This window comes from Rosa rugosa, chromosome 1 (assembly GCF_958449725.1).
Source record: "Rosa rugosa chromosome 1, drRosRugo1.1, whole genome shotgun sequence".
NCBI classification, from domain to species: domain Eukaryota; kingdom Viridiplantae; phylum Streptophyta; class Magnoliopsida; order Rosales; family Rosaceae; genus Rosa; species Rosa rugosa.
The window spans coordinates 10,331,530-10,355,686 of NC_084820.1; the positions used below are offsets into that span (position 1 = coordinate 10,331,530).

The 24,157-nt window shown below is 40.4% G+C and overlaps 1 protein-coding gene, 1 long non-coding RNA gene and 1 pseudogene across 2 annotated transcripts; 1 reads left to right on the top strand and 2 right to left on the bottom strand.

The window, feature by feature from the left end:
- Positions 1 to 238: 238 nt before the first annotated feature.
- LOC133716584 (protein EARLY-RESPONSIVE TO DEHYDRATION 7, chloroplastic-like) lies at positions 239 to 3,719 on the bottom strand. The gene is made up of 4 exons (XM_062143278.1): positions 2,463 to 3,719; positions 1,785 to 1,951; positions 1,067 to 1,151; positions 239 to 710 (listed from the first exon to the last, which is right to left on the bottom strand). The coding sequence occupies exons 1-4, from the start codon at positions 3,548 to 3,550 to the stop codon at positions 524 to 526; spliced, it is 1,527 nt and encodes a 508-aa protein (XP_061999262.1). The 5' UTR covers positions 3,551 to 3,719; the 3' UTR covers positions 239 to 523.
- Positions 3,720 to 4,662: 943 nt separating this feature from the next.
- On the top strand, positions 4,663 to 17,893 carry LOC133727184 (alpha-mannosidase-like; annotated as a pseudogene).
- On the bottom strand, positions 14,924 to 16,523 carry LOC133727183 (uncharacterized). The gene is made up of 2 exons (XR_009855046.1): positions 16,110 to 16,523; positions 14,924 to 15,287 (listed from the first exon to the last, which is right to left on the bottom strand). It is a non-coding gene; the product is annotated as an uncharacterized LOC133727183 (long non-coding RNA).
- Positions 17,894 to 24,157: the final 6,264 nt, after the last annotated feature.

The following is a 24,157-nucleotide window of genomic DNA, read 5'->3' on the forward strand; positions in this document are numbered from 1 at the left end:
TAGGTAAGGATGGAACAATGTGCTCCGAGTGACTTGACTTGGTATGCATCAGATCCCTCCAAATCTGTTTAATATCAACGATTGGCGTAGCATAAGATCTGAGTGACTTGACTTGGTATAAATCAGATCTCCGAATTGTGATGCATCAGATCTTTTGCCAAACTCCCCTCCCAACTTACCATGAAAAATTGGCATGGTTGAGATGGGTTTTGTGTAGTCTTAGCTCTAATAATTTGGATTTTCAAAAGGTATGTGTCTGTATTAATGTTATATGATGATTTTGTAGCGACACAAGTTCACAAGGGCAGGAGCTCAATCTATGGTCCTGAGGATTTGTGCTACTAAGGAAACATTTGTATCAATCATAAATGAATAGAAGATAGTTACAAAGATAACATATATCTACACTCCACCTACAATAGTACAACAACAATAACAAAGGGTTCCTTTTGGGAAAAAAATGGGGGAAGAAAAACTTTGGACTGACTAGTTCTATACAAATGAGGAGATTCCTGATAACCAGTTACTTCTTCTTTGCCCTTACCTCATCAGCTTTTGCCTTGGCAGCAGATTTGGCTAGGGTGGTGGATTTGAAAGCACTTTTCGGGTTCATTGCCTTTCGGATCTTGAAAACAGTCCATGCAGTTCCTATGGCATGTCCTGCTGCATCAAGCCCTTCGCCTGCCGCCTTACCTGCTTCTTCACCATATCTGCAGAACAGATATGAGCAGAAATACCACTTATTGAATCTAATAAACTAAGCCATACAACTATGATGCACAAAAAATATGGTCATGTAGACAGAGAACGCCTTCAGTGATGCCAGCAACAAACATGAGTTGGGAAAACTGGGGATAACTTGCTAACGCAAACAAACACAAATTTTTATTTACTCTTGGTTAATGCACCCTAATGTGAAGTAACGCTGGATCAGTGGATCATTTACTCTTGATCAATGCAAACCAGCACCCACCAACATCTTTCTTAATTAATGCATTAATATATATTGTTTCTTTGTTTCATTTACAGCTACACTACCCTACAGCATGTATTGGAAGAAGCTTACTTGTGAGAGACAAGCTCAGTTGTAACAGTAGATGATGCTGACATGACATTTTTTCCGGCTAGTTCAACAGCATCACAGACCTTACCTGATAGAAGAAGAAGGCAAGCAATTAGTAGACTATGAAATAAACACACAACTTATTAGTGGACAATTGAGGCTGGATAATCACCAGTAACAAAGAATATCTTAGACATGGTGCAACCCTAGTCTACCACAACAACAGACAAGTTCTCCCATCTGATCAAAATGCGGTCATATAATGATTACAGAAACAGAAAACAATAAGAATACATAATAGATCGCCTGTGGTGGCATGTTTGGATCTTAGTCTGCATTCCAATATATCTAGACATTTCCAGCTTAATGCATGGTAACCGATAGCGCATAATGGTATAAAGATCTCTCAAGATGCCAACGAATCCCACCCTTTTACAGTGAGGGCTCAAAGATGAATATTTGTGGAATACTAAGAAATAGGTTATGTTCACCAATCAATCATAGTTTATAAACATGTTCATGAACCCTGGCGAGCATTATTATGACATAAGGAGACCAATAATTTTATCTACAACATTGAAATTACACAGATATAAAGAGACTCTGTGTATCATTCAGAGTTGGATTAAGATAAGAAGTTGTAAGGAAAAGTAAAAAGGACAAAGAAGAACAAGTATCATCTGTTTCAAGAGAAATCCAGGAATTGAGATGAGAAACATACAAAATCCATCCAGCCCAGCAAGCAAAATTTCCCCAGGCAGAAGACGAAAGAATTTCTTTCCCACTTTGGAATTCACCACCGCACCTGTGAAGTATCCAGAAACTTTCAAAACCCCAGAGAGGACACCGGCTGCTACTTTTTGTGTTGTTTTGCTCACTTTCTTGGCCCTGAAGAAATAGTGAAGATCAGATCTTTGCTCAAACCATTCTGCTGACACAAAAGAGAAAAGCAAAAGACCCTAAAGACTCATCTAGAAAATGATATCCTTAACCACAGACATATGGCTTGGAACAATAACAAGGTGTGTCCAAACATCTCTGTGCAACTAATATCTGCCCTGCATCCTCCAATAACATATGAAGATACAAACGCAAGTGAAAATTACGGCAGCATGACCTCAAGTATGAAATCAAATTCATAATCTTTGACTAATAATAACTGCCTCAAAAGCATTAGCTGCAACAAAAAAGTGCATTTCAACTTACATAAGAAACATCTAATTCCCTAAAATATTCAAAATGTGGAGCTAGTATCCATCCGATCAATGAAACAACAACCAGAACAAGACATTTTCATTAAGCAATAGGAAAACAGGACTAATGGTTGCATCAAACAGCCAGAGAATCCAAATAGTAGAGACAATCACACAAAACAAGATATTGGGTCATCATCTTATACCTTTTGATCCTCCTCATGGTTTGGGGACTGATTTCCTTATTCGAACCCGGCTCCATCCTCTTCTTCATAACCTCATTTCCCCATTTCAACCTCTCCACCGTGACATCTCCACACCACAAAATCCCCCTGATCAGCTGCCCCGTCCCGGCCGCAATCAACTTAGCAGCACTCCCATTATAGTCCTCCACATTGGGAGCCAATGTGGTCCAATACGCAGCGCTCTGCTCCTTCATCTCCTTCTTCTTCTCCGAACTCAACTCCGCCGGCGCCGTCTCCAATGCCAGGGAACTATCCAACGCCTCCCCCTTCTTCTTCGCCTTCTCCGAAACCTTCTGCACCGAAAAACTGCTGTAACTCTTCAGAACCTCATCTAATTCCTTCACCAATTTCTCCTGCCCTTTCGACGCAATCGTCAATCCGTAGTTCAAGAAATTATCAGCCTCCTTAGTTTTCTTCTCATCCTTCTTCTTCTCCTTCTTCTTCTTCTTCTTCTTCTCCTCCTTCTCCATCGTCTTCCCATCCTCGCCGGACTCCGGCGCCGGCGACGACGACTCATGATCCTCCGGCGCGTACAGCGAGAAAAAGTAATGCGAATCGTCGAGCTTGACCACGCCTTCGTCCTTCAACAGCGGCCACTGGATCTCATCGTCAACACGGGCGAGGATCGCAACGACGTCGTCGCCCTGGACGAGCCGCACGATAGAGAAGTCGCCGCTGGCGAGCTCGACGCTGTAGTTCTTATCAATTAGGTTAACGATCGCGCCGGGGATCTTAATGAGGACCTCCTCGGCGGCGACGGGCGGCGCCGACGGCGGTTCGTGGCAGGTCGGGCTATCGGGGAATTGATTTTCCGGCGGGATTTCGTAATATGATAAATTCTCCGGGAATAGATCCTCGACGAGGTCCTTCATGTCGAGGGAGGGGTAGAGACTTGGGGCCGACGGTTCGGGTTTCGGGTTCGACATTGAGGGGACGTCCGGGTTGGATTGGACCACCTCCGGGTACAGTTTGGGCTTCCGATTAGGGTCCGGGGACTCCATTGGTTCTTGAAAGCGTACCCGATTAGGTTTAGGTTTGGGGCACTCCATTGGTTTCGACTTTCGAATTGTGAAGAAGAGAAAATGAGGGAAAATGGGGAATCGATTCGATTTAGGGTTTCGGGAAATAGAGGGACAAAGATGGGGCCTCGGGGTTTCCGTGTTCTCGAAGACGGTGATCGGAATGGGACGCTGACGTGGCGGTTCCGTGTTCCCGCGCTTTTACCGGTTAACTGTTTTTTTTTGGTAATTTTTTTTTGTTTTTTTTTTTTTTAATTTCTTTTCACAACAAGAATATTTATAGCTCTGCTCCTGTGGTTTTTTTCTCTTGCTTTCTGAAAATAGGTTGTACAGCCGAATCAAGTGGTTTGTCTGGTTTAATCTTACTCGATATAAAACCTTATTGAGAGGTGGTCGGAGTACTCAAAATTTCAGCATTAAAAGTATATACAGTATTGTTTTCAGTTAGATATTTGAATTGTTGATTAAATTGTCGGATTATACTACCAAATTTATTTCTCTGTATATGACACGCAAAGAAACCAAAGAAAAGTTAACTAGCATTTAATTAGGATTTAGTAGGTAAACCCCAAATCCTAATTGAGTAATTGTTCATCTGATTTGGCCTCTGTATACTGTTTAACTTTTTTACCATGTATAACTACAAGTCAGTCAAACGAAGGAATTCATAGAATCATACACTTATAATTACATTACCACCAACAAGGGGGGGAGACGCACTCTGTGGTTGATTGGTCAAGGATGAATTAGTAACTAAAAAAAAAAAGAAAAAAAAGAAGAAGAGAGATTTGAACATGAACATAAAGTCAGATGCATGCTATTTGACTGTCAAAACTCAAGAGTGACCGTTTAACATTCCACATATAACCGGAACTCTTTTCCACAAAGCACGTCTGAGCTCAGTTAGTAACTATAGATCCTATTCACCAAAAGTAGATCCCGTCATTGAATTTACACAAATTCCTGAGATTATAGAAATCAGAGGAGCTCTGCATGAGTCCCCTAGCCTCTCACTCCCTCTGTCTATAAATTAAACTCGACCAGCCGGCTAATGCAATCGATGCCTCAATCGTCTTCGTTTACCTAACAACGCCGATTTTTGGTTTTAGAGATGGAGAAGGGCAGTGTGGCCTCAGCTTTTCATGTGCTTATTGTTATTGTTGTTGTTGTTCTTATTTGCTTGTGTAACAAAGCTGTTAATGGCGGTTTTGTGAAGTACAACACAAGGAGTGGTCTGGTGGAAGGCAAACTAAATGTTCATTTGGTTGCACACTCCCATGACGACGTTGGATGGTTGAAGACTGTTGATCAGTACTATGTTGGATCAAACAACAGCATTCAGGTTACAAATAAACGTCCAAATATATTTTGTTAATGGAATAATTACTTGAATTGTCGATGAACTAATGTGTTATTTTTGTTGTGTAATTAGGCTGCATGTATAGAGAATGTGTTGGACTCTGTCATGGAATCGTTGGTTCGTGATCCGAATAGGAAATTTGTGTTTGCTGAGATGGTATGGTTGTAGGGGTTACGTACATTGTGTTAAGAGTTTATGCGTTTTTTTTTTCCTTCTGTTTTCTGATATGATTTAGTATGAACTTTTAGGCATTTTTTCAAAGATGGTGGTTAACACAAACTGTGGAAATGCAAGAACAAGTGCGAAAGCTAGTAGAAGCCGGGCAGCTAGAGTTTGTGTATGCCTCTAGCAATCAACTTGTTTTGAAAACTTGTTTATTGGTGTTTGGATTTTGGATCTGTTGTTAAGCCTTATACAAATGTGTATGCATAGAAATGGTGGTTGGTGCATGCATGATGAAGCAACATGCCATTACATAGACATGATTGACCAGACGACACTAGGTCACCATGCAATCAAGGAGCAATTCAACAAGGCCCCCCGAGCAGGATGGCAAATCGATACATTTGGACACTCTGCTGTGCAGGCTTACTTGCTCGGAGCTGAGGTACACAATGTGTTATATTGCATCTACAATGCTTCATTGTTAAAAAATCAATTTAGTGTACTAATTGTAATGTATGTGCAAGTAGTCTGGCTGATCATAACCAACATATTTTGCATTGTACATTTTTCACTTACTGCTTTCTATTGCATAATGCTTGTTTACAGACTAACGAGTCTTACAAGTTACGGCATTGTTGCAGCTTGGATTTGATTCTGTACATTTTGCAAGGATTGATTATCAGGACAGAGAAAAGCGAAAGAGAGATAAGTCTCTTGAAGTTATATGGCGTGGATCCAGAACGCTTGGTTCTTCATCTCAGGTTTAAAACTACAAATTAACCCTACATTATCCATTTCTTTTCCCTTTATATTTAATAATGTATTTTATTGCTTACTGTACAAATTTCTGGATCCTCTGTAGATTTTTGCCAATGCCTTTCCTGTTCACTACGGTCCACCCCCAGGTTTCCGTTTTGAAATCAATGGTGACTTCATCCCTATTCAGGTTATAGTTACACAAAAAGTTACTACTCCCATTAGACATTAGATGTTCTTGCTGATTTATGTATCATCTAATCTGTTAAATGATAAAACTGCAGGATAATCCTTTACTTTTTGACTCCAATGTTGAAAAGCGTGTTCATGATTTTATTAATGCTGCAGTCATACAGGTAAATCTTCTCTCCTTGTTCTGTTTTTTATTTAGCTTAATTTCTTATCTTTTATTAATCCTTTGCTGAATGATGAAAGATGAAGCCAGGATGTGATAAATGCTTGAATGTTCTTTATGTACAGGCTAATGTGACAAGGACAAATCACATTATGTGGACAATGGGTGGTGATTTCGAGTACCAATATGCTGAGTCTTGGTTCAAAGAAATGGACAAATTAATTCACTATGTTAATAAGGTGGAGTTCTATCAAAATGATGATTGTATTGTGGGGATTCATCATAATCCTGTACATGATCTTCCTTCCTCTTCACTTTGATATGCATCATAATCAGAAGTGTTATTTTTTCAGGACGGTCGGGTTAATGCATTGTACTCTACCCCATCAATATATTCTGATGCAAAAAATGCAGCAAATCAGTCATGGCCACTGAAAACCGATGATTATTTTCCGTAAGTTTTATTCCTTTCTTTACCTGTTCTCTTATAATATAGCATTTATTTACTTGTCTATCGCTACACTCCTTGCCAATGTTCTGTTTAACAGTTATGCAGATGTGGTCAACTCTTATTGGACTGGCTTTTTTACTAGTCGCCCCAGTCTGAAGCGATATGTAAGAATGTTGAGTGGCTACTACTTGGTATGACATCAAAATCTTGTAGTTCCTTTCTGTATACTCTGTATGCGGGAGCCTGAAACCAGCATCTGATGCATAAGTGCTTGTGTGAGATAGGCAGCAAGGCAACTAGAATTTCTGGTGGGAAAAAGGTCAACTGGTCCAAATACTTTTAGCCTTGGAGATGCTTTAGGAATTGCGCAGCACCACGATGCAGTCACAGGCACTTCTAAACAGCACACAACAAGTGACTATGCAAAGCGCCTGTCTATTGGTGCCTCTGAGGTCACCAGCTACGTTTTCTGTAAATTTTTCCTTCTGAGTTTCCTATTCTTCTTGAAGGCTAAACTCGTGACATTGACATTTATAGGCAGAAGCTGTTGTCAGTGCTGCTTTATCATGCCTAACTACAGGTAAATCAGGAGAGCAATGTAAGGACCCGGCATTGACTTTTAGCCAGGTAATTTTTTAATGTGCTTCTTATCTCTTTTGATCAATTGGTACCTTTTGTGGCTATACTAACTATTCTCTAGAACTTGCAGTGTCAATTACTCAATATCAGTTATTGCCCTCCAACCGAGGAAGGGATACCAGAAGGAAAGAGTTTGGTAAGTATGTTGTTTTATGACCTTGTGGAGCATGTGCTAGTGAGATTCTTTTCTTCATTCTCTTTCAATGATTTCAGGTTGTAGTGGCTTATAACCCTCTTGGATGGAATAGAACTGAGAATGTTAGAATACCTGTGAGTATGTACACTATGTTTCGGTTTCTTGCCAAGCAAGTTTTGGATCTCATTTGATTAAAAAAATAACTTGCCTTTCCCTTCCTGCATATTTGACATGAAATGAGTGAAAATCTCAACCAGGTTAATGATGCCAATCTTGCTGTCCAAGATTCCCTCGGTAATTCTCTTGAGGCACAGTTTGTAAGTTTGGATAATGTTACAATAAATATAAGAAATTTCTATACAAAAGCATACTTGGGACTGTCATCAAAACAAGTTCCCAAGTTCTGGCTGATCTTTCAAGTCTCAGTGCCACCACTTGGTTGGAACACATACTTCATTTCTAGACGAGCTACCAGAGGTAGATGTGTGTATTCTTTTTCTTTCTGCTTCAGCTAAAACAGAGTAGCCTAAACTCATCTGCTTTAATATGTGCTAAAAATTCTGTAGGGAAAAACAGAAATGGATTTTTCTCTGTGATGGATAGTCCACAGAATGAGACCATTGAAATTGGACCTGGAGACCTGAAGATGTCATTTTCTGTTGCTTCTGGACAACTCCAACGGATGTATGATTCCAAAACAGGAGTAAGTTGTTTCACATTTGTCAAACAGCAGCTTTACACAATCATTACTTCCATAATGTTCTTAACTTTACATCTATCTTTGCACTAGGTTGATGTACCAATTCAGCAGAGCTTCCTTTGGTATAATTCAAGCTCAGAAATTCCAGGTTTGTGATTCACTTACCTAATTTGTATTGATGGAGTTCCTGTTTTACTGAGAAGCAGTTGTGCTATCCATTAAACAGGTTCTGGTGCATACATTTTTCGCCCCGAGTCCTTTCCAAAAATTGTGTCAAGATCAGTAAGCCATATATTTATCCATTTTTCATGTGATTCCTAAGCTTCAATATTTTCAGTTCACTGAATTTCAGTATAGGAGAATATATGTGTATAATCACAGGTCACAACTTGTATAATTCTATAGTAATGTACTATACATTAACACTTATGCATGGTTCTTCACCATAAATTTCTAAATTGCAAAGTTTATTGAACAGGTAAACTTGAAGGTCTTTCGTGGACCACTAGTCGATGAGATTCACCAAGAGTTCAGTTCATGGATCTATCAGGTCAGAGAGTTGGAACTCTTCTGGTATCTGAGATCCTTAATTAGCCTAACTTGTTTATGTTAGTCGTCTCTCCATTGTTTTTGGAGATAGTAAACCACATTTTGATAAATCTGGGCTTGCATTTGTATATCAGGTCACTAGACTTTACAGGGACAAACAGCACGCGGAAGTTGAGTTCACTGTGAGTCTATATCTGCCATTTTAATTTGATGAGTTTTATTTCAACTCTGTTTATATTGGGTGGTGATTTACATGCATAGTATCATCTCTATAGACTATATTAAAGTAGTTGTGACACATTTTTATTTTGAAGATCGGTCCAATTCCCACCGAAGATTATACTGGAAGAGAGGTCATCACTAGAATGACAACTAATATGACCACAGAGAAGGTGTTCTACACTGATTCAAATGGAAGGGATTTCATAAAACGGGTAACTCCCAGAGTTTCTCTTTCGCTAAAAATATTGTACAGGACATTCTTGAAAGAAATATGCATGAATTTGTTATATCAATGCTGCAGAGGTGTTCTAAACTCTGTAAAGTATTTTGAGTGCTGATCATGGTTTTGCAGGTTCGAGATTATAGATCCGACTGGTCCCTTTTGGTTAACCAACCTGTAGCAGGAAATTATTATCCAGTAATTCTCTTTAACTGATAAAGTTCAAAGTTCCAACCTATTTTGTTTGTAAAAATGGTACTTTAAAGTGATTTTACTGATGATAGTTATCGACTCATCAGTCTTTTTTTTTCCTCAGTTAAATCTTGGCATATTTACCTCGGATAAGAAATATGAGTTTTCGGTCCTGGTAGATCGTGCCACTGGAGGAGCTAGCATTAAAGATGGAGAACTGGAGCTCATGCTCCATAGGTTTGAATTTGGCTTACTGATTTAAGCATTCAGGTAAAGTAATTGTTCTTTTTGTGATCAACATGTTAATCTGGTTTTTGCTGTTTTACTACAAGGCGTGTGCTCTTCGATGATCATAAAGGATTGGAGGAAGCCCTTGACGAAACAGTGTGTATCAATGGAAATAGTGTATGTGAAGGACTAACGGTATGGTATAAATCCTATTTCAGAACTCTAGCTAGTTTACTGAAATGTTTGAACCAGAGCTGGACCCGGTTGATGAGGAAGAATTGACTGATCTTGTATATATATAATCAGGTTCGAGGTGTTGTAAAAGGAACATAGAAAGTGTTTCAGAAAATGGAGAGAGCTTTGCTTCTAAGAACTTGAGAGAGAGAGAGTTTAGATGCAGATAATAAGTGTAGTATTTTCTGTTTTTCATCCTTATAACATGGATGAGAAATGGACTACATATAGTGGAAGATAGGGAACATGTAGCCTAAAGTCCTCCATAAAACAAGGACCCCTAAAGTCCTCCATAAAACAAGGATTCCTAAAGTCATCCATAAAACATGGAAAGGGTAAGCCTATAACAACATAATGATTTACCCTATATCTATTTACATGATATAGCCATAATGATTTACAACACTCCCCCTTGGATATTTCATGTCAATAGTGTTGCATGGGTTGTGCGCTTCTAAGTTGTCTCATCAAAAACCTTGCCAAGTAATAAAAACCCTGTGGGAAAAAAAACAACCTTGGTCGAAGGAGAAAAAGAGCACAACGCGTATGAGTGTGGAGTAGTAATATCACAGCTTCGGAGATAAGTGGAGTCTTCTTATTAGCATCATAAGTAGGTAGTATGTCTACGAGAGGGATGCATTTAGATTTGCTACACCAAAACCTTGCCCGGTAAACCCAGTGGGAGAAACCCGTGGTCGAAGGGAAAAGATGAGCAAATGCATATATGTCAAATCAAAGCATCTTCAGGATGTAGTATAAGTGGGGTGACCATTCTAAAGATGTGCCTCGTTAAAACCTTGCCAGGTAACAAAACCCAGTGGGACAAAATAACCCTGAACGAAGGACGAAAAGAGTACACGATGGTCAAGTGTATATGCTTCGGGATACTCCCCCTGATTTCGACTCCCCCTGAAAATTACATGTTAGGTAATTCAGATAGTTTACGTAGACCAATACCTTGAACATGCTTCTGGAATGTAGACTTTGGTAGTGACTTGGTAAAGAGGTCTGCACGATTATCTTCAGATCGAATCTGCTTGACTTCAATCTTCTGATGCTCCTGTTGTTGCTGATTGAAGAAGAACTTCGGTGCAATATGTTTGGTGTTGTCTCCTTTGATGAAACCCGTCTTTATCTGCTCTATGTAAGCAGCATTATCCTCGTAGATAATGGTTGGTTCATCAGTGGTGGAATGCAGTCCACATGTGCTTCGAACATGCTTTGTAACGGCTCTTAGCCATGTACATTCACATACTGCTTCTTGAAGAGCTAGTATCTCAGCATGATTCGAAGAGGTAGCAACAAGTGTCTATTTCGTAGACCTCCAAGAAATTGCAGTATTCCCAATGGTAAAGACATAACCAGTTTGGGAACGTGCCTTGTGCGGGTCTGATAGATAGTCTATATCAGCATATCCAACAAGGCGAGCATCATTCTGAGGATCAAGGGGGTTTGATCCATTCCTTGATGCGTAGGGATAGAATAAGCCCATATCCGTTGTACCTCTAAGGTAGCGGAAAAATGTCTTTCATGCCATTCCAGTGGCGGCGTGTTGGCGCAGAGCTATATCTAGCTAACAAGTTCACATCGAATGAGATGTCCTATCTAGGGCATTGAGCCAAGTACAATAATGCGCCTATTGCACTTAGATATGAGACTTCTGGTACCAATATCTCTTCGTTATCATCTGCAGGACGATACGGTTCTCTCTAGACTTCAGACGACCATGGGTGTGCTTGCTTTTATCCTCATTAAAGCATCTTAACATCTTCTGGATGTAATTTGGTTGATGGACCAAAATTTCATCTGCACTGTGCTCGGGCTCCAGGTCGAGACAATAATTTGTTCTCCCAAGGCCTTTCATCTCAAATTCCAACTTCAGGTGCTTTGCGGTTTCCTTGATCTCTTCAGGAGTATCGATCAAATTCATGTCATTGACATAGACCGCCACAATTCTAAACTAGGAACTTGTTTCCTTAATAAACACGCATGGGCATAGTTTATTATTCACATATCCCATCCTGATTAAATATTCACTTAGACGGTTATACCACCTCCGTCTGGATTGTTTCAATCCATAAAGTGAACGCCTCAAAACTAATGGAGAGCGTGTTCCGTGGTCTAGAACTATTTGCATCGGGTATATTAAGTTCTTCAGGAACTTTCAGGTATATTTCTGTATTATGATCCCCCTAGAGATAAGTTATGACCACATTCATAAGCTGCATATTCAGTTTTTTCGGAAACTACCAAATTGATAAGGTAGTGGAACGTTATGACGTTCATTACGGGAGAATACGCGTCCTCGTAATCAATCACAGGGCGTTGAGAAAATTCTTGCGCCACTAGACGAGCTTTGTGTATCACAATCTCATTTTTCTCATTACGCTTCCTTATAAATACCCATTTAAATTCTACAGGTTTAACATGGGGAGGTGTAGGAACAACAGGTCCAAAACACCTTTCTCTTTGTCAAGGAATCTAATTTGACCTGGATTGCTTCTTTCCATTTTGGCCAGTCGTCTCTACGTTGACATTATCAACGGAGCGAGGTTCGATGTCATCGCTAGTTATAATTTCGGTAGCTACCGCGAATACAAATATATCATCGATGATAATCTCATTTCGATTCCAAATCTCACTTAAGCATGCATAATTTATCGAGATTTCTCTATTCTCGAGAGTGGGTTCAAACGTTGGAGCGTCCCCCAACGTTGTCTCTTCTAGGACGGACCCATAATCTGGAATTATCTCGTGAGATGGATCAGTTGAGATCGCGATGTCTAGTGGATTCGTTTGTGCTGGTTTTACCCTCTTCCGGGGATAGGAATCCTTCGAACCTAGTGGTCTACCTCACTTCTGGGCAGGGACATATGACTGGTTAGCCGCTATGGTCGTACCTCGTCCATCTGGGACGACATGTCCTACAGGGACATCTATCCTTGCAGGCACATTTGCAGCAGGTATATGTGATCTCGTCACTTTAGCTAGATCAGAGAAAGCGTCTGGCATATTTTGGGCTATACTTTGTAGATCTAGAATTCTCCGCACTTCACTATCGCATTGTGCGGTTCGGGGATCGAAATGAGACATAGTGGGGACATTCCACGTCAATTCACGTCGTTCATCAGGAACGGTAACGTTCTTATCTCCCCCTAACGGCGGGAAGACTGTCTCATCAAAGTGACAATCTGTAAACTCTCCGGCATTATCAGGTCTTATGGACTTTATGGGATAATCCGAGTGGTGATCCACAATTTCATGATCTGGGCGAGAGTTTAGCAAAAGCAGCATTTTCTTGTGGACAATAGTGTAACATGTGATCACTTTGTCGATACATCAACCACAACCATGAAATATTTAAATTGTCCGCATGGTGGTTGGAAAGATCCACAAATTTTCCTTGCATTCTGTGCAGAAAAATGGTGTGTGTATATACTAGTCTTTGCACATGATGGTCTAGAGTTTAACATTCCTAACGATCGAGCAAGTTTGGCATAATGTGTTACTAAACACAGGACCCTTATTCAGAAGGGGATGCCTGTGTGATAAGTTGAGGATACGGTGCATCATACTTTGACCTGGGTGTCCCAAATGGTCATGCCATAGCAAGTAGTTGCTCGAATTGGTTAGCTTCTAGCTAACAGATTCCAATTTCTCCAATGTACGCTTCTGGCCACACACTTTGGAGGTTATGCAAAGATATTACACTCATTTTTCTCAGTGGTTTCAGCGTGATAACCGTTGGTTCGAATATCCTTAATACTCAATAACATTCTTCTGGAACGTGGAGAATATAAGGCCTCATTAATGGTAAATTCAGTACCATTGGACAACATAAAGTGGGCTTTGCCATAGCCCTCTATCAGGTTGGATTGGCCTGATATGGTTGTCACAGAGGTATGCATGGGCAATAAGTTTGAAACATATCTCCGATCTCGGAGTATGGTGTGCGTAATAGCACTTTTAACCAGACAACAAACTTCCCCACAGAATATGCCTATTAATTTATTTAATTCAATGGATCACATGTATAAATAAATTTATTGAATTAAATATATTCGAACATAACCACATTTCTATAATCCAAAATAATTGAAAACATAAATCACCAAAATCCGAAGATGTTTCATTCATTAAGATGAAATAGATATGGCACAAGGGGCCAATTATACCCATGTCTTCGAGTTCTAATCCTCGGTATGTTCAGTAACTGCCTGAAAATCCATGATCTCTAGTGTGGAATCGATAGAAAATGACCCTTTAATAAAGTTGGTATTTCGAGTTCTGCGACTGGCGTAATACTCATCTACTGCTTAGGCTATCGCACAACAGGTGCGGGACCAGCAGTCAATTCCTCCACATTGATAACAAAGATCATGCTGATCGATTCTGGTGGCAGCGGGCCGGACCAGTGTTCCTTTCAACTCGGGCTTGCTGAGTTATGGCATCATGGTTCCTACCACGTGGGCCTTGGCCACGTGGAGCCTGATTACATGGCCTCTTGGGCTTTGGCCAAGTGGCAGACGGTCATATGGGCTAATTTCGTTCTGCCAATCATGTCTTGCTTCAAGCAAAAAAATGGTCATTTGATGGTGAAAGTGCTCTTCTAGAGCGACCCAAAGAATCTGTGTATCCTCTTCATCGGATACTCAACTTGGAGTGTTTTCTCCATATGTTTCCTTTGAAAATTATGGCACTCATATTAAAAGCCTCAATGACGACATTGTTAGCATTGATTGTTGATCTCATCTTCTTTGCAGTTAGATGAATTATCACATCTTGAACCACTTTAGATAGTTTCTTCCGGAAACCTCCAAAGAAACAAAGTCAAGTTTGTTGAGATTTGGTATTTCTTACAGGAAAGGAACAAATAATCTTAGTGCTTTGGGTAATATCGTCCATAAGCAACTAATAGGAACTTCAGGTTCTATAACATGGTATGAAAAATCGGATTAAACATGTAAAATCTACTGGTTTTATCATGTGTGGTGAATTTATGAAGGAAACTTCAAGTTTCTTAAATGGCATTATCGAAACTACAAGTTCGATATGTGTATGAACTACTGGTTCATTTAGAACTTCTAGTTCATTAGGTACCTGCATTTTCTACACATATATTCTAGTGCGAAAATTTAGACAAGTAACACAATAATATTGAATAGAGCAAATTGAAATAATATCTCACAAATTGAATAAATGGAAATCACAAATCAATTGAGATATTAATTGCATGCTAGTAATATAACATATTAATTGTCACACAATTATGTGAATAAATGCTTCTGGCAATTAATTACACATATGAAATATGGTGAATTTATTTGCAATAGCCATAATGACATGTACATTGTCTGGGTTCAAATCTCAGTAGAATCAAATCATTTTTCCTTTTATTTGATTCTGCTGGACCAAAGGAATGGGCTTGATAGTGAAGCCTATCGGGCTTAGTCTGCGGGCTTGTGACCCGGCCTTTCATGCGTAATTTAAATGGTGTGTGAGGCCTGCTGGGCTGCTAGGTCCCGCAGAGGGAGAGTGGGCCTGCTGGGCTCAAGCTGGTCTGCCAAGGAATGAAAAGTTATTACTCAACCCTTTTGGTAACTCCAATTAAATACGACCAGGTAAGAATATGAGGTTTGGGTGGAGCGAGGCTCTCTTAAGTACACAACCTCATTGTATCTTGCCTAGACATCACATCGAATTGGGTGAGCCTACTTGGAAAGATTCATAATATTTCAGTGTTGTCAAAACTACAGGTTCGATACTATATGTGAACTTCTGGTTCAATATTTATGTATGAAATTTTGGTTCAATGTTTATGTGTGTGAACTTCCGGTTCGTTAAGTACCTGCATTCCGCACATATATATTCTAATGCAAAGAATTTAAGCGGGTAAAATATTTAAATTTAATATGAGCAGGTAACACCACAAAACATTATCATAATAAATAATGAAGGAAAGATGTATCATTATCACAAAGTCCAAACAAGTATTTATAGATATTTGTCACAATATACATGAATTAATAGCTAAATTAAAAAGCTATTGATTTTCCTTTTACTCATTCCATTATGCCAATTATAGTGCAAGAGAAATAAGTGTCTCTCATAGATGATTAAGTTAAACTAGATGCTTCAATAAAAGTCATAAATCGTGATTGCAGCTTCTACTGAATAGCAGTCGAAAAACAAACCAAAATCCCAACCAAAACAACCCAGAAAAATATGAAAAATTATAGAGATGCAGTAAACACACAGAGGCTCTAGCATACAAAATTTGGTGAATTTTGGAGTTGAATTACTATTTTAAATAAATACGGGAACACAGAGGACAGAAGGTAAACTGAAACAGTAAAATCTGTTTTTGCTTGGAAAAACATACTTGGTTGTAGAGCTGGTAGATTGATGTTGATTGAATGATGAACCTCTTCTTTTCTGCAACCCAAGAGTTATTCACCTCTTCTCTTGTCGATCGGCAATCCGAATCCTAGAGCTAGTCGTGCTGATAACGTGTTGTAAAAGGAACATAGAAAGTGTTTCAGAAAATGGAGAGAGCTTTGCTTCTAAGAACTTGAGAGAGAGAGAGTTTAGATGCAGATAATAAGTGTAGTATTTTCTGTTTTTCATCCTTATAACATGGATGAGAAATGGACTACATATAGTGGAAGATAGGGAACATGTAGCCTAAAGTCCTCCATAAAACAAGGACCCCTAAAGTCCTCCATAAAACAAGGATTCCTAAAGTCATCCATAAAACATGGAAAGGGTAAGCCTATAACAACATAATGATTTACCCTATATCTATTTACATGATATAGCCATAATGATTTACAACACGAGGGAATTATTATGTGAACATTAACCAAGTAGGGGAAGGTGCTCGTTGGCGCCGAAAAACTGGCCAAGAAGTGTACTCTCCACTTGTTTTGGCTTTCACACATGAGGTATGACTCAAATATGTTACAGATTTTGTGAAGCATTATAGTAGCTCCTAGTCTTATAATAAGTTTATGAGTGTTCAGAAATTGGAGAAGTGGACTGCATCTCATTTGACAAAAGCATCTACAATGGATTCGAATTACGCCTTGCCGCCCAATGTAGCGCTGATTTCTCTTCAGGTGACTGTAAATTTGTGTAGAAATGAATTGAGTGCTTGTCATATCGTGCTCTCTCTTGCTTATACACACAAAATTGTTTTGCAGGAGTTGGATGATGGAAGTGTACTTGTCCGTCTAGCACATCTATATGAGGTAAAATGAGAACTTTTTCCCTAATGAGTGTATGAATTCAAGAACCAAAGATGAATGTAAATATGTGCAAACTCTCGAGTTCCTACATTAGCACCATTGGTCTTACAATGAAATCGATAATGCAGTTTCTTTCTTGCCTCAAATAGCTTGGCAAAATAATTCATTTCTTCCATGTTGTTGGTGTGGTTAGGCAGCTGAAGCCCTTGAGTACTCGACATTAACCAAAGTTGAACTGAAGAAGATGTTTACAGGAAAAATGGTATTTATATCATGTGTTTACACTGGTATTAACTGGTCCAGTAGGGAAATTACTAAATGATGCAATTGCTGGTGAGTGAAATTTTTTCAGATAAAGGAAGTGAAGGAGATGAGCTTGTCAGCAAACCAAGACAAGTCGGAGATGAAGAGGATGGAATGGAAAGTTGAAGGTAATGACACAGAGCCTATCCCAGTTAGAGGGGGACCTGTAAATAATTCAACTCTTCTTGTTGAGCTTGGACCCATGGAGATACGAACTTTCTTGCTGAAGTTTTAGCTAATGAATTATGGTCATCAATGTTGTAGTAGCTAATGAATTTACCTATTGAATTTTATCCGTTAGAGCAATGATGATAAGAAAGTCCTGCTAAAAATTGTAATCCATTAGGCAAATTATAGGATTCAGATCGTATTCGGATAACCATATGTGACTTGTAATCCATATTAGTAACCGATGAAAATAAAGACAAGACCAGCTTGTAGAGTGACATGCCAACAGTGTTGAATTTGAAGTTGACTCGCCTCTGGTTTATTTCTCAAGCTACTGGTTTCATCAGCAGCAACTGTTCTCTTTCAACTCTTGATCTGCTATCACTGATGTCAACTATACCATGAAGAGTTGCTGTACAGTATAATGTTAATCGAGTGAGAGAATAAGAAGAAGAATCTCAAGTTCACAGCAGAAAGTTCAGGATCTTTTACTTACAAAGTAACCATTAACCAGCAATACAGACCAAATGGTATTAGGCAAAATTTGTGGTAATTAAAACACGAAATTTAGGTTTGTGTTTAAGGAAAAAGAGATTCGAGAGAATGTAGAGAGAATTGTGTAACATATTATTGAGAATAGGAGCCCTATATATAGGGATTACAAAGTACTAGTTCTAATGATACAAGGAATACCAATCCGTGTAGGATTGGGAAATCTAGAACATTCTCCCCTATTCCTATTCCTAGTTTGATAAGGCACACTAAACTTGATTTTCCTTCAACACTCCCCCTTGTGCCGCTCAAACTTGGTGGTGACGCTTCATCCGTTGCCTCGTTAAAAACTTTGCCAGGTAACAAAAACCCTGTGGGATAAAAATAACCCTGGTCGAAGGACAAAAAGAGCACAACACGTCCTTCACTCTTCGAGATCGAACATGTAGACATCATAACTCCCCCTGATGTCGATGTCTCCCCCTGATTGCTACAATCGTGGGAGTTCGGATAACTTTCTCAATCCGATGCTCTTCACATGTTTCTCGAAGGTGGATTTAGGTAACGACTTAGTGAATAAGTCCGCTACATTATTCTCTGATCGGATTTGATTCACTTCAATCTTTAGAAGTGATTGTTGTTGCTGATTATAAAAGAACTTAGGCGATATATGCTTGGTGTTGTCGCCCTTGATGAAACCTAACTTCATTTGTTCAATACAAGCTGCATTATCCTCATAAATGCATGTAGGTTCATCCGTGGTAGACTTCAAACCACAACTTCCTTGAATGTGTCGAATTACAGACCTTAGCCATACACATTCACGTACAGCTTCATGTAGAGCAATAATCTCTGCATGATTTGAGGAAGTAGCAACAAGGGTCTGTTTCGTAGACCTCCAAGATATCGCAGTGCTTCCCATGGTAAAGACATAACCTGTTTGGGAGCGACCTTTGTGAGGGTCAGAGAGGTACCCTGCATCAGCAAAACCCATCAAGACATCATTGTCGTTTTGATGGAGGGAGATAGGAGGACGCCGGCCACCATGAGCGGCGGCGGCGCCGGCGGCGGCAACATGGCCGGCGGCCATTCCATGGACGGGGGCGTTTTGCCTTTTGGGGTCCGATCCCAACTTTCAGTCATTCCTTTTCTCTCTGTAGGGATAGAATAGGCCCATATCAATCGTACCTCTTAGGTATCGAAAGATGGTCTTTACACCAATCCAATGGCGGCGTGTTGGCGCAGAGCTATGTCGAGCTAACAAGTTCACTGCGAATGAGATATCCGGTCTTGTGCATTGAGCTAAGTACAATAATGCGCCTATTGCACTCAAATAGGGCACTTCGGCCTCTAATGGTTCTTCGTCCTCATCCCTTGGACGAAACGGATCTTTTCCGGGCTCAAGACTACGGCCGATCATGGGAGTACTCGCAGGCTTCGCTTTATCTTCATTAAAGCGCCTTAAGACCTTCTGAGTATATGCAGACTGATGGATCAAAATCCCATCACTACGGTGCTCGAGTTCTAAACCGAGACAAAACCGTGTTTTCCCAAGATCTTTCATCTCAAATTCGGATTTCAAGTATTTAGCAGTTTCCTTCAACTCATCTAGAGTTCCAATTAGGTTCATGTCATCGACATAAACTGCTACGATTGCAAATCCGGAACTTGTTCTTTTAATGAACACGCATGGGCATATTTCATTGTTAATATATCCCTTCCCAATCAAGTAGTCACTTAGACGGTTATACCACATCCGCCCGGATTGTTTTAATCCATATAGTGAGCGTTTTAACCTTATTGAAAACGCGCTCCGTGGTTTAGAGCCACTTGATTTGGGTAATTGAAGTCCATCTGGAACCTTCATATATATCTCTGAATCTAGATCCCCATAGAGATATGCTGTAACCACATCCATAAGCTGCATGTCAAGTTTTTCGGAAACTACCAAACTGACAAGGTAGCGGAACGTTATAACGTCCATTACGGGAGAATATGTCTCCTCGTAGTCGATTCCAGGGCGTTGTGAGAAACCTTGCGCCACGAGACGGGCTTTATACCTAACCACCTCGTTTTTCTCATTACGCTTTCTAACAAAGACCCATTTATGGCCAACAGGCTTTACACTTGGGGGTGTCTGCGTTACAGGCCCAAATACCTGTCTCTTTGTTAGTGAATCCAATTCAACCTGGATTGCATCTTTCCATTTAGGCCAATCTGCTCTTCGTTGACATTCTTCAACAGAGCGAGGTTCGATATCATCATATTCTATAATTCCTCTTGCAATATGATATGCAAATGCATCATCAATCGCCATAGAATTTCTATCCATCATCTCATGTACACTAGTGTAATTTATGGAGATCTCTCTATTCTCTGGAGTTGGTTCTGACATTGGAGCGTCCCCCAATGATGTCTCTTGGACATAACCATAATCCGGAATATTCTCATGAGATGGATTATTCACATCGATGATTAATGGATTATTTTGTGCCAAACTCGCTTTCTTTCTTGGGCGAGAATCCATCGAACCTATGGGCCTCCCGCGCTTCCTGGCGGGAGCCGTGGGCCTAGCCACAACGTCACCATCACTAGGGACGTTGGCGCCATGCTCAAGTACTCTTGAGGTGGCGTCATGTCCTCTAATTTTAGGGACATCAATCCTTGCAGGCACGTTTGCAGCAGGTATATGTGATCTCGTCACTTTAGCGATATCAGAAAACGCATCAGGCATCGATTCTGCTACGTTCTGAAGATCGAGAATTCTCCGCACTTCAATTTCGGACTGTGCGGTTCGGGGATCAAGATGAGACAGAGTGGGGACAGACCACGACAATTCCTGTCGTTCCTGTTGAACATTGATGTTCTTATCTCCCCCTAACGACGGGAAGACCGTCTCATTGAAGTGACAATCCGCAAATCTAGCGGTAAAGAGATCGCCTGTCAAGGGTTCTATGTAGCGGATAATCGTTGGAGAATCATATCCAACATAAATGCCTAATCGTCTTTGAGGACCCATTTTGGTGCGCTGTGGTGGCGCAATTGGCACATAAACTGCACACCCAAATATGCGTAAGTGCGAGACATTAGGCTCATACCCAGTAACCATCTGGGACGCAGAGAAGGGTTGAGTGGCAGTGGGCCTCAGACGAATAAGCACAGCTGCATGCAATATTGCATAGCCCCAAGCAGAAATAGGGAGATTGGTGCGCATTACCAATGCCCTAGCGACCATTTGTAGTCGTTTAATGGCGGCTTCTGCGAGACCATTTTGGGTGTGAACATGAGGAACAGGATGTTCAACATCAATCCCAATGGACATGCAATAATCATCAAAAGTCTTTGATGTAAACTCTCCAGCATTGTCTAATCTTATAGACTTAATAGGATGATCAGGGTGGTGAGCCCTTAACTTAATTATTTGTGCTAGGAGTTTAGCAAATGCAGCGTTCCTTGTGGACAATAGCATGACATGTGACCAGCGTGTCGATGCATCAACCAATACCATAAAATATCGAAATGGTCCGCATGATGGTTGAATAGGTCCACAAATATCACCTTGGATTCTTTGCAAGAATGGTATATTTTCTTTAGTGTCCTTTGCATAGGATGGTCTCGATCCTAACTTTGCTAAAGAGCAGGCTTTGCAGAACGAATAATGGGCTTTAGAAATAACCAATGAGGATTTTGGTTGAGCCATGAAGTCACAATTGACTTTAGAAGTAGAAATTTGAGTCAGGGGAGCAGAGGTGGCGTCAAAGCCACCCTTGAGCCGCAGGGGGATGGCGGCGCCGGCTAGTGGTGGCCGGACTTGGAGGGGGAAGGCGCCGTGAGGCGTAGGTGCTCCTCCTTGATCCAAATTTCGAGTTTTACTTCCTTTCGTTCGGAAAAAGGGATGTCCGTGTGAAGTCTTTAATATACGGATCATCATGTCACGACCTGGGTGTCCCAAACGGTCGTGCCAAAGCCTATATGTGTCGGAATCCCATAAATCATCTCTTATGACATGGTTGGATTCAATGACTCGAATAGTGGTTGCATACAACCCACTAGAGCGACACATAAGTTTCTCTAAGACTCGTTTATGTCCGTAGTCATTAGAGGTGATGCAAAGGAACTCTTGTCCATTCTCACAATGTGTTTCCACATGAAAACCATTGGCTCTTATATCTTTAAAACTCAATAGGGTTCTTCCTGCCCTGGGAGCATAAAGAGCTTCGGTGACATTTAAAATTGTGCCATTTGGCAACATAAATTGGGCTGGACCTCTACCATGAATCAATTGAGATGATCCAGCCATCGTAGTCACGGAAGATCGAGATGGCGTCATCCATAGAAATAGTTGCCTATTTCGAAGGATGGTATGTGTAGTTGCACTATCCACGAGGCATTCTAGCTCTCCGGGAAACATACTGAAAAATAAAGTTCGAAATTAAAATATGTCCAAGACATTGAATTGAAAATAAATCGATACTTTATTAATAATAGCCAATGATTACATCAAAGTTTCGTGACCAAAATCTAATCCAACATAAGAATCAAATCGTAGACAAATCGTAGTCACTCTATCCGTTTGGTAACTCCAATCAAATAGGACCAGGGAAGTAGAGAAAGATGTCGGTGGAGCAAAGCTCTCTTAAGTACCACTAATCTTAATTACTTTCCTAGACATCATATTTAATTAGATGCGCCACATAAGATAGAATTTATACCAAATGTCTTTTATTGACTAAGGCATATTGCCATTACATAATTCTTGGAAATAAAAATAAGGACTAAACTAATCAAAATCTGCAGCATCCTTGTGCAATTCTTTGTCAGATTTGAAGTCCGCTATGGTGAGATTGACGTTGGCATCATCACCATCTTCTTCTTCTCCTTCGGCCAAATAGGCTTCATGCTCTTTGAAGTCTCTATATGCCTTGTAATGTGCAGCTAATTGTTTGCTTGCATTGCATTGCTTGAACCAATGTTCAATAGATCCACATCTATGGCATGCATCATTACGATTTCCTCCCTTGAATTGAGATGCATCTTGTGCATGAGGACGAGATTGACGTCCTTGATGGACAATGGCGCCACCCCTATGGTCGGCGGCCTTGTGTCCCCCTCTCCCACGTTGGCCTTTGTTGCCACGTGCTCCCGCTCCATTTTGGCGGTTTCCTTCCTTTGTAGGGCGGTTGTATGGACCAAAACGTCCGTTGTGTCCCTTAAATTTAGGGTTCCGCTCCTTGCGCCCTCCTTTGGGTGCATGATTATAATTCGCCTCTTGAACGCTCTTAGTTCCTATAGGCCTTGAATTATAATTCCTCACGAGGATATTATCATGTTTTTCAGCTACAGACATGATATTAATTAGCTGATGAAACCTCGTGATCCGTCCAGTATTGAATTCAGTTCGATATTGCTTTGATAGCAAAATAGCTGAGACGGGGAAGGTGGAGAGAGTTTTCTCAATTAGTTCTTGCTCTGTGACAGGTTGTCCACAGAACCCCAACATGGTTTTGAGGCGTAGAACTTCTGAATTATATTCAGCTACAGACTTGAAGTCGGCGAATCGTAGATTGCCCCATCGAACTTTCAAGTCGGGGAGGAGGGTATCCTGAATATTACCAAAACGCTCTTCTAGCGCAACCCATAATTCCCTAGCATCCTTGATTGCCATGTACTCCAATCGGAGTGATTTATCCATGTGGCGTCTCATCAAGATGAGAGCGGTGGCATTATTTGTAGCCGTACGCTCAAATATGAGGTCGGGATTTGGTGCTTGAATTACGGGTAGGATCCCTTTTGAAGTGAGGTGGTTCTCAACATCTGTGACCCAACTATGATATTCCGAGCCAGTTGAGTCAAGTATAGGAAAGTCAAGCTTTGGCTTCGACATCCTGAAATAAGAAGAAGAAATATATTAGTTTCGGAGTTTAAAACTTCCACGACAACTAATAATAAGATTTCCGAGCTATGCTACCAAGAAATCGATTTCCAAGAATAATTGGATTAGACCGAAACAATGATGTTTATATGGTCAAAATTCGATGCTTACGGACGCTCTTAGTCCGAAGTCTTACGAACGCTCTTAGTTCGTTAATTGCGTGAATCCCCACGATTCCGCTTTTCAATGATCGAACCCACGTTATAAGAAAGGTGGGATGTAGAAGAAGGGAGGTTTTTAAGTCCCCGAGAAAAGAAGGAGGAATTTAAATTCGGAAAACGGGAACTT

Excerpts from the sequence above, each read along its gene's own strand:
- LOC133716584 (XM_062143278.1), bottom strand. The coding sequence starts at position 3,550 with ATGGAGTGCCCCAAACCTAAACCTAATCGGGTACGCTTTCAAGAACCA. Across the intron at positions 1,152-1,784 it reads TGCTGGGCTGGATGGATTTT|GTAAGGTCTGTGATGCTGTT; the intron begins GTATGTTTCTCA and ends TTCTTCTATCAG. Across the intron at positions 711-1,066 it reads ACTGAGCTTGTCTCTCACAA|ATATGGTGAAGAAGCAGGTA; the intron begins GTAAGCTTCTTC and ends TCTGTTCTGCAG.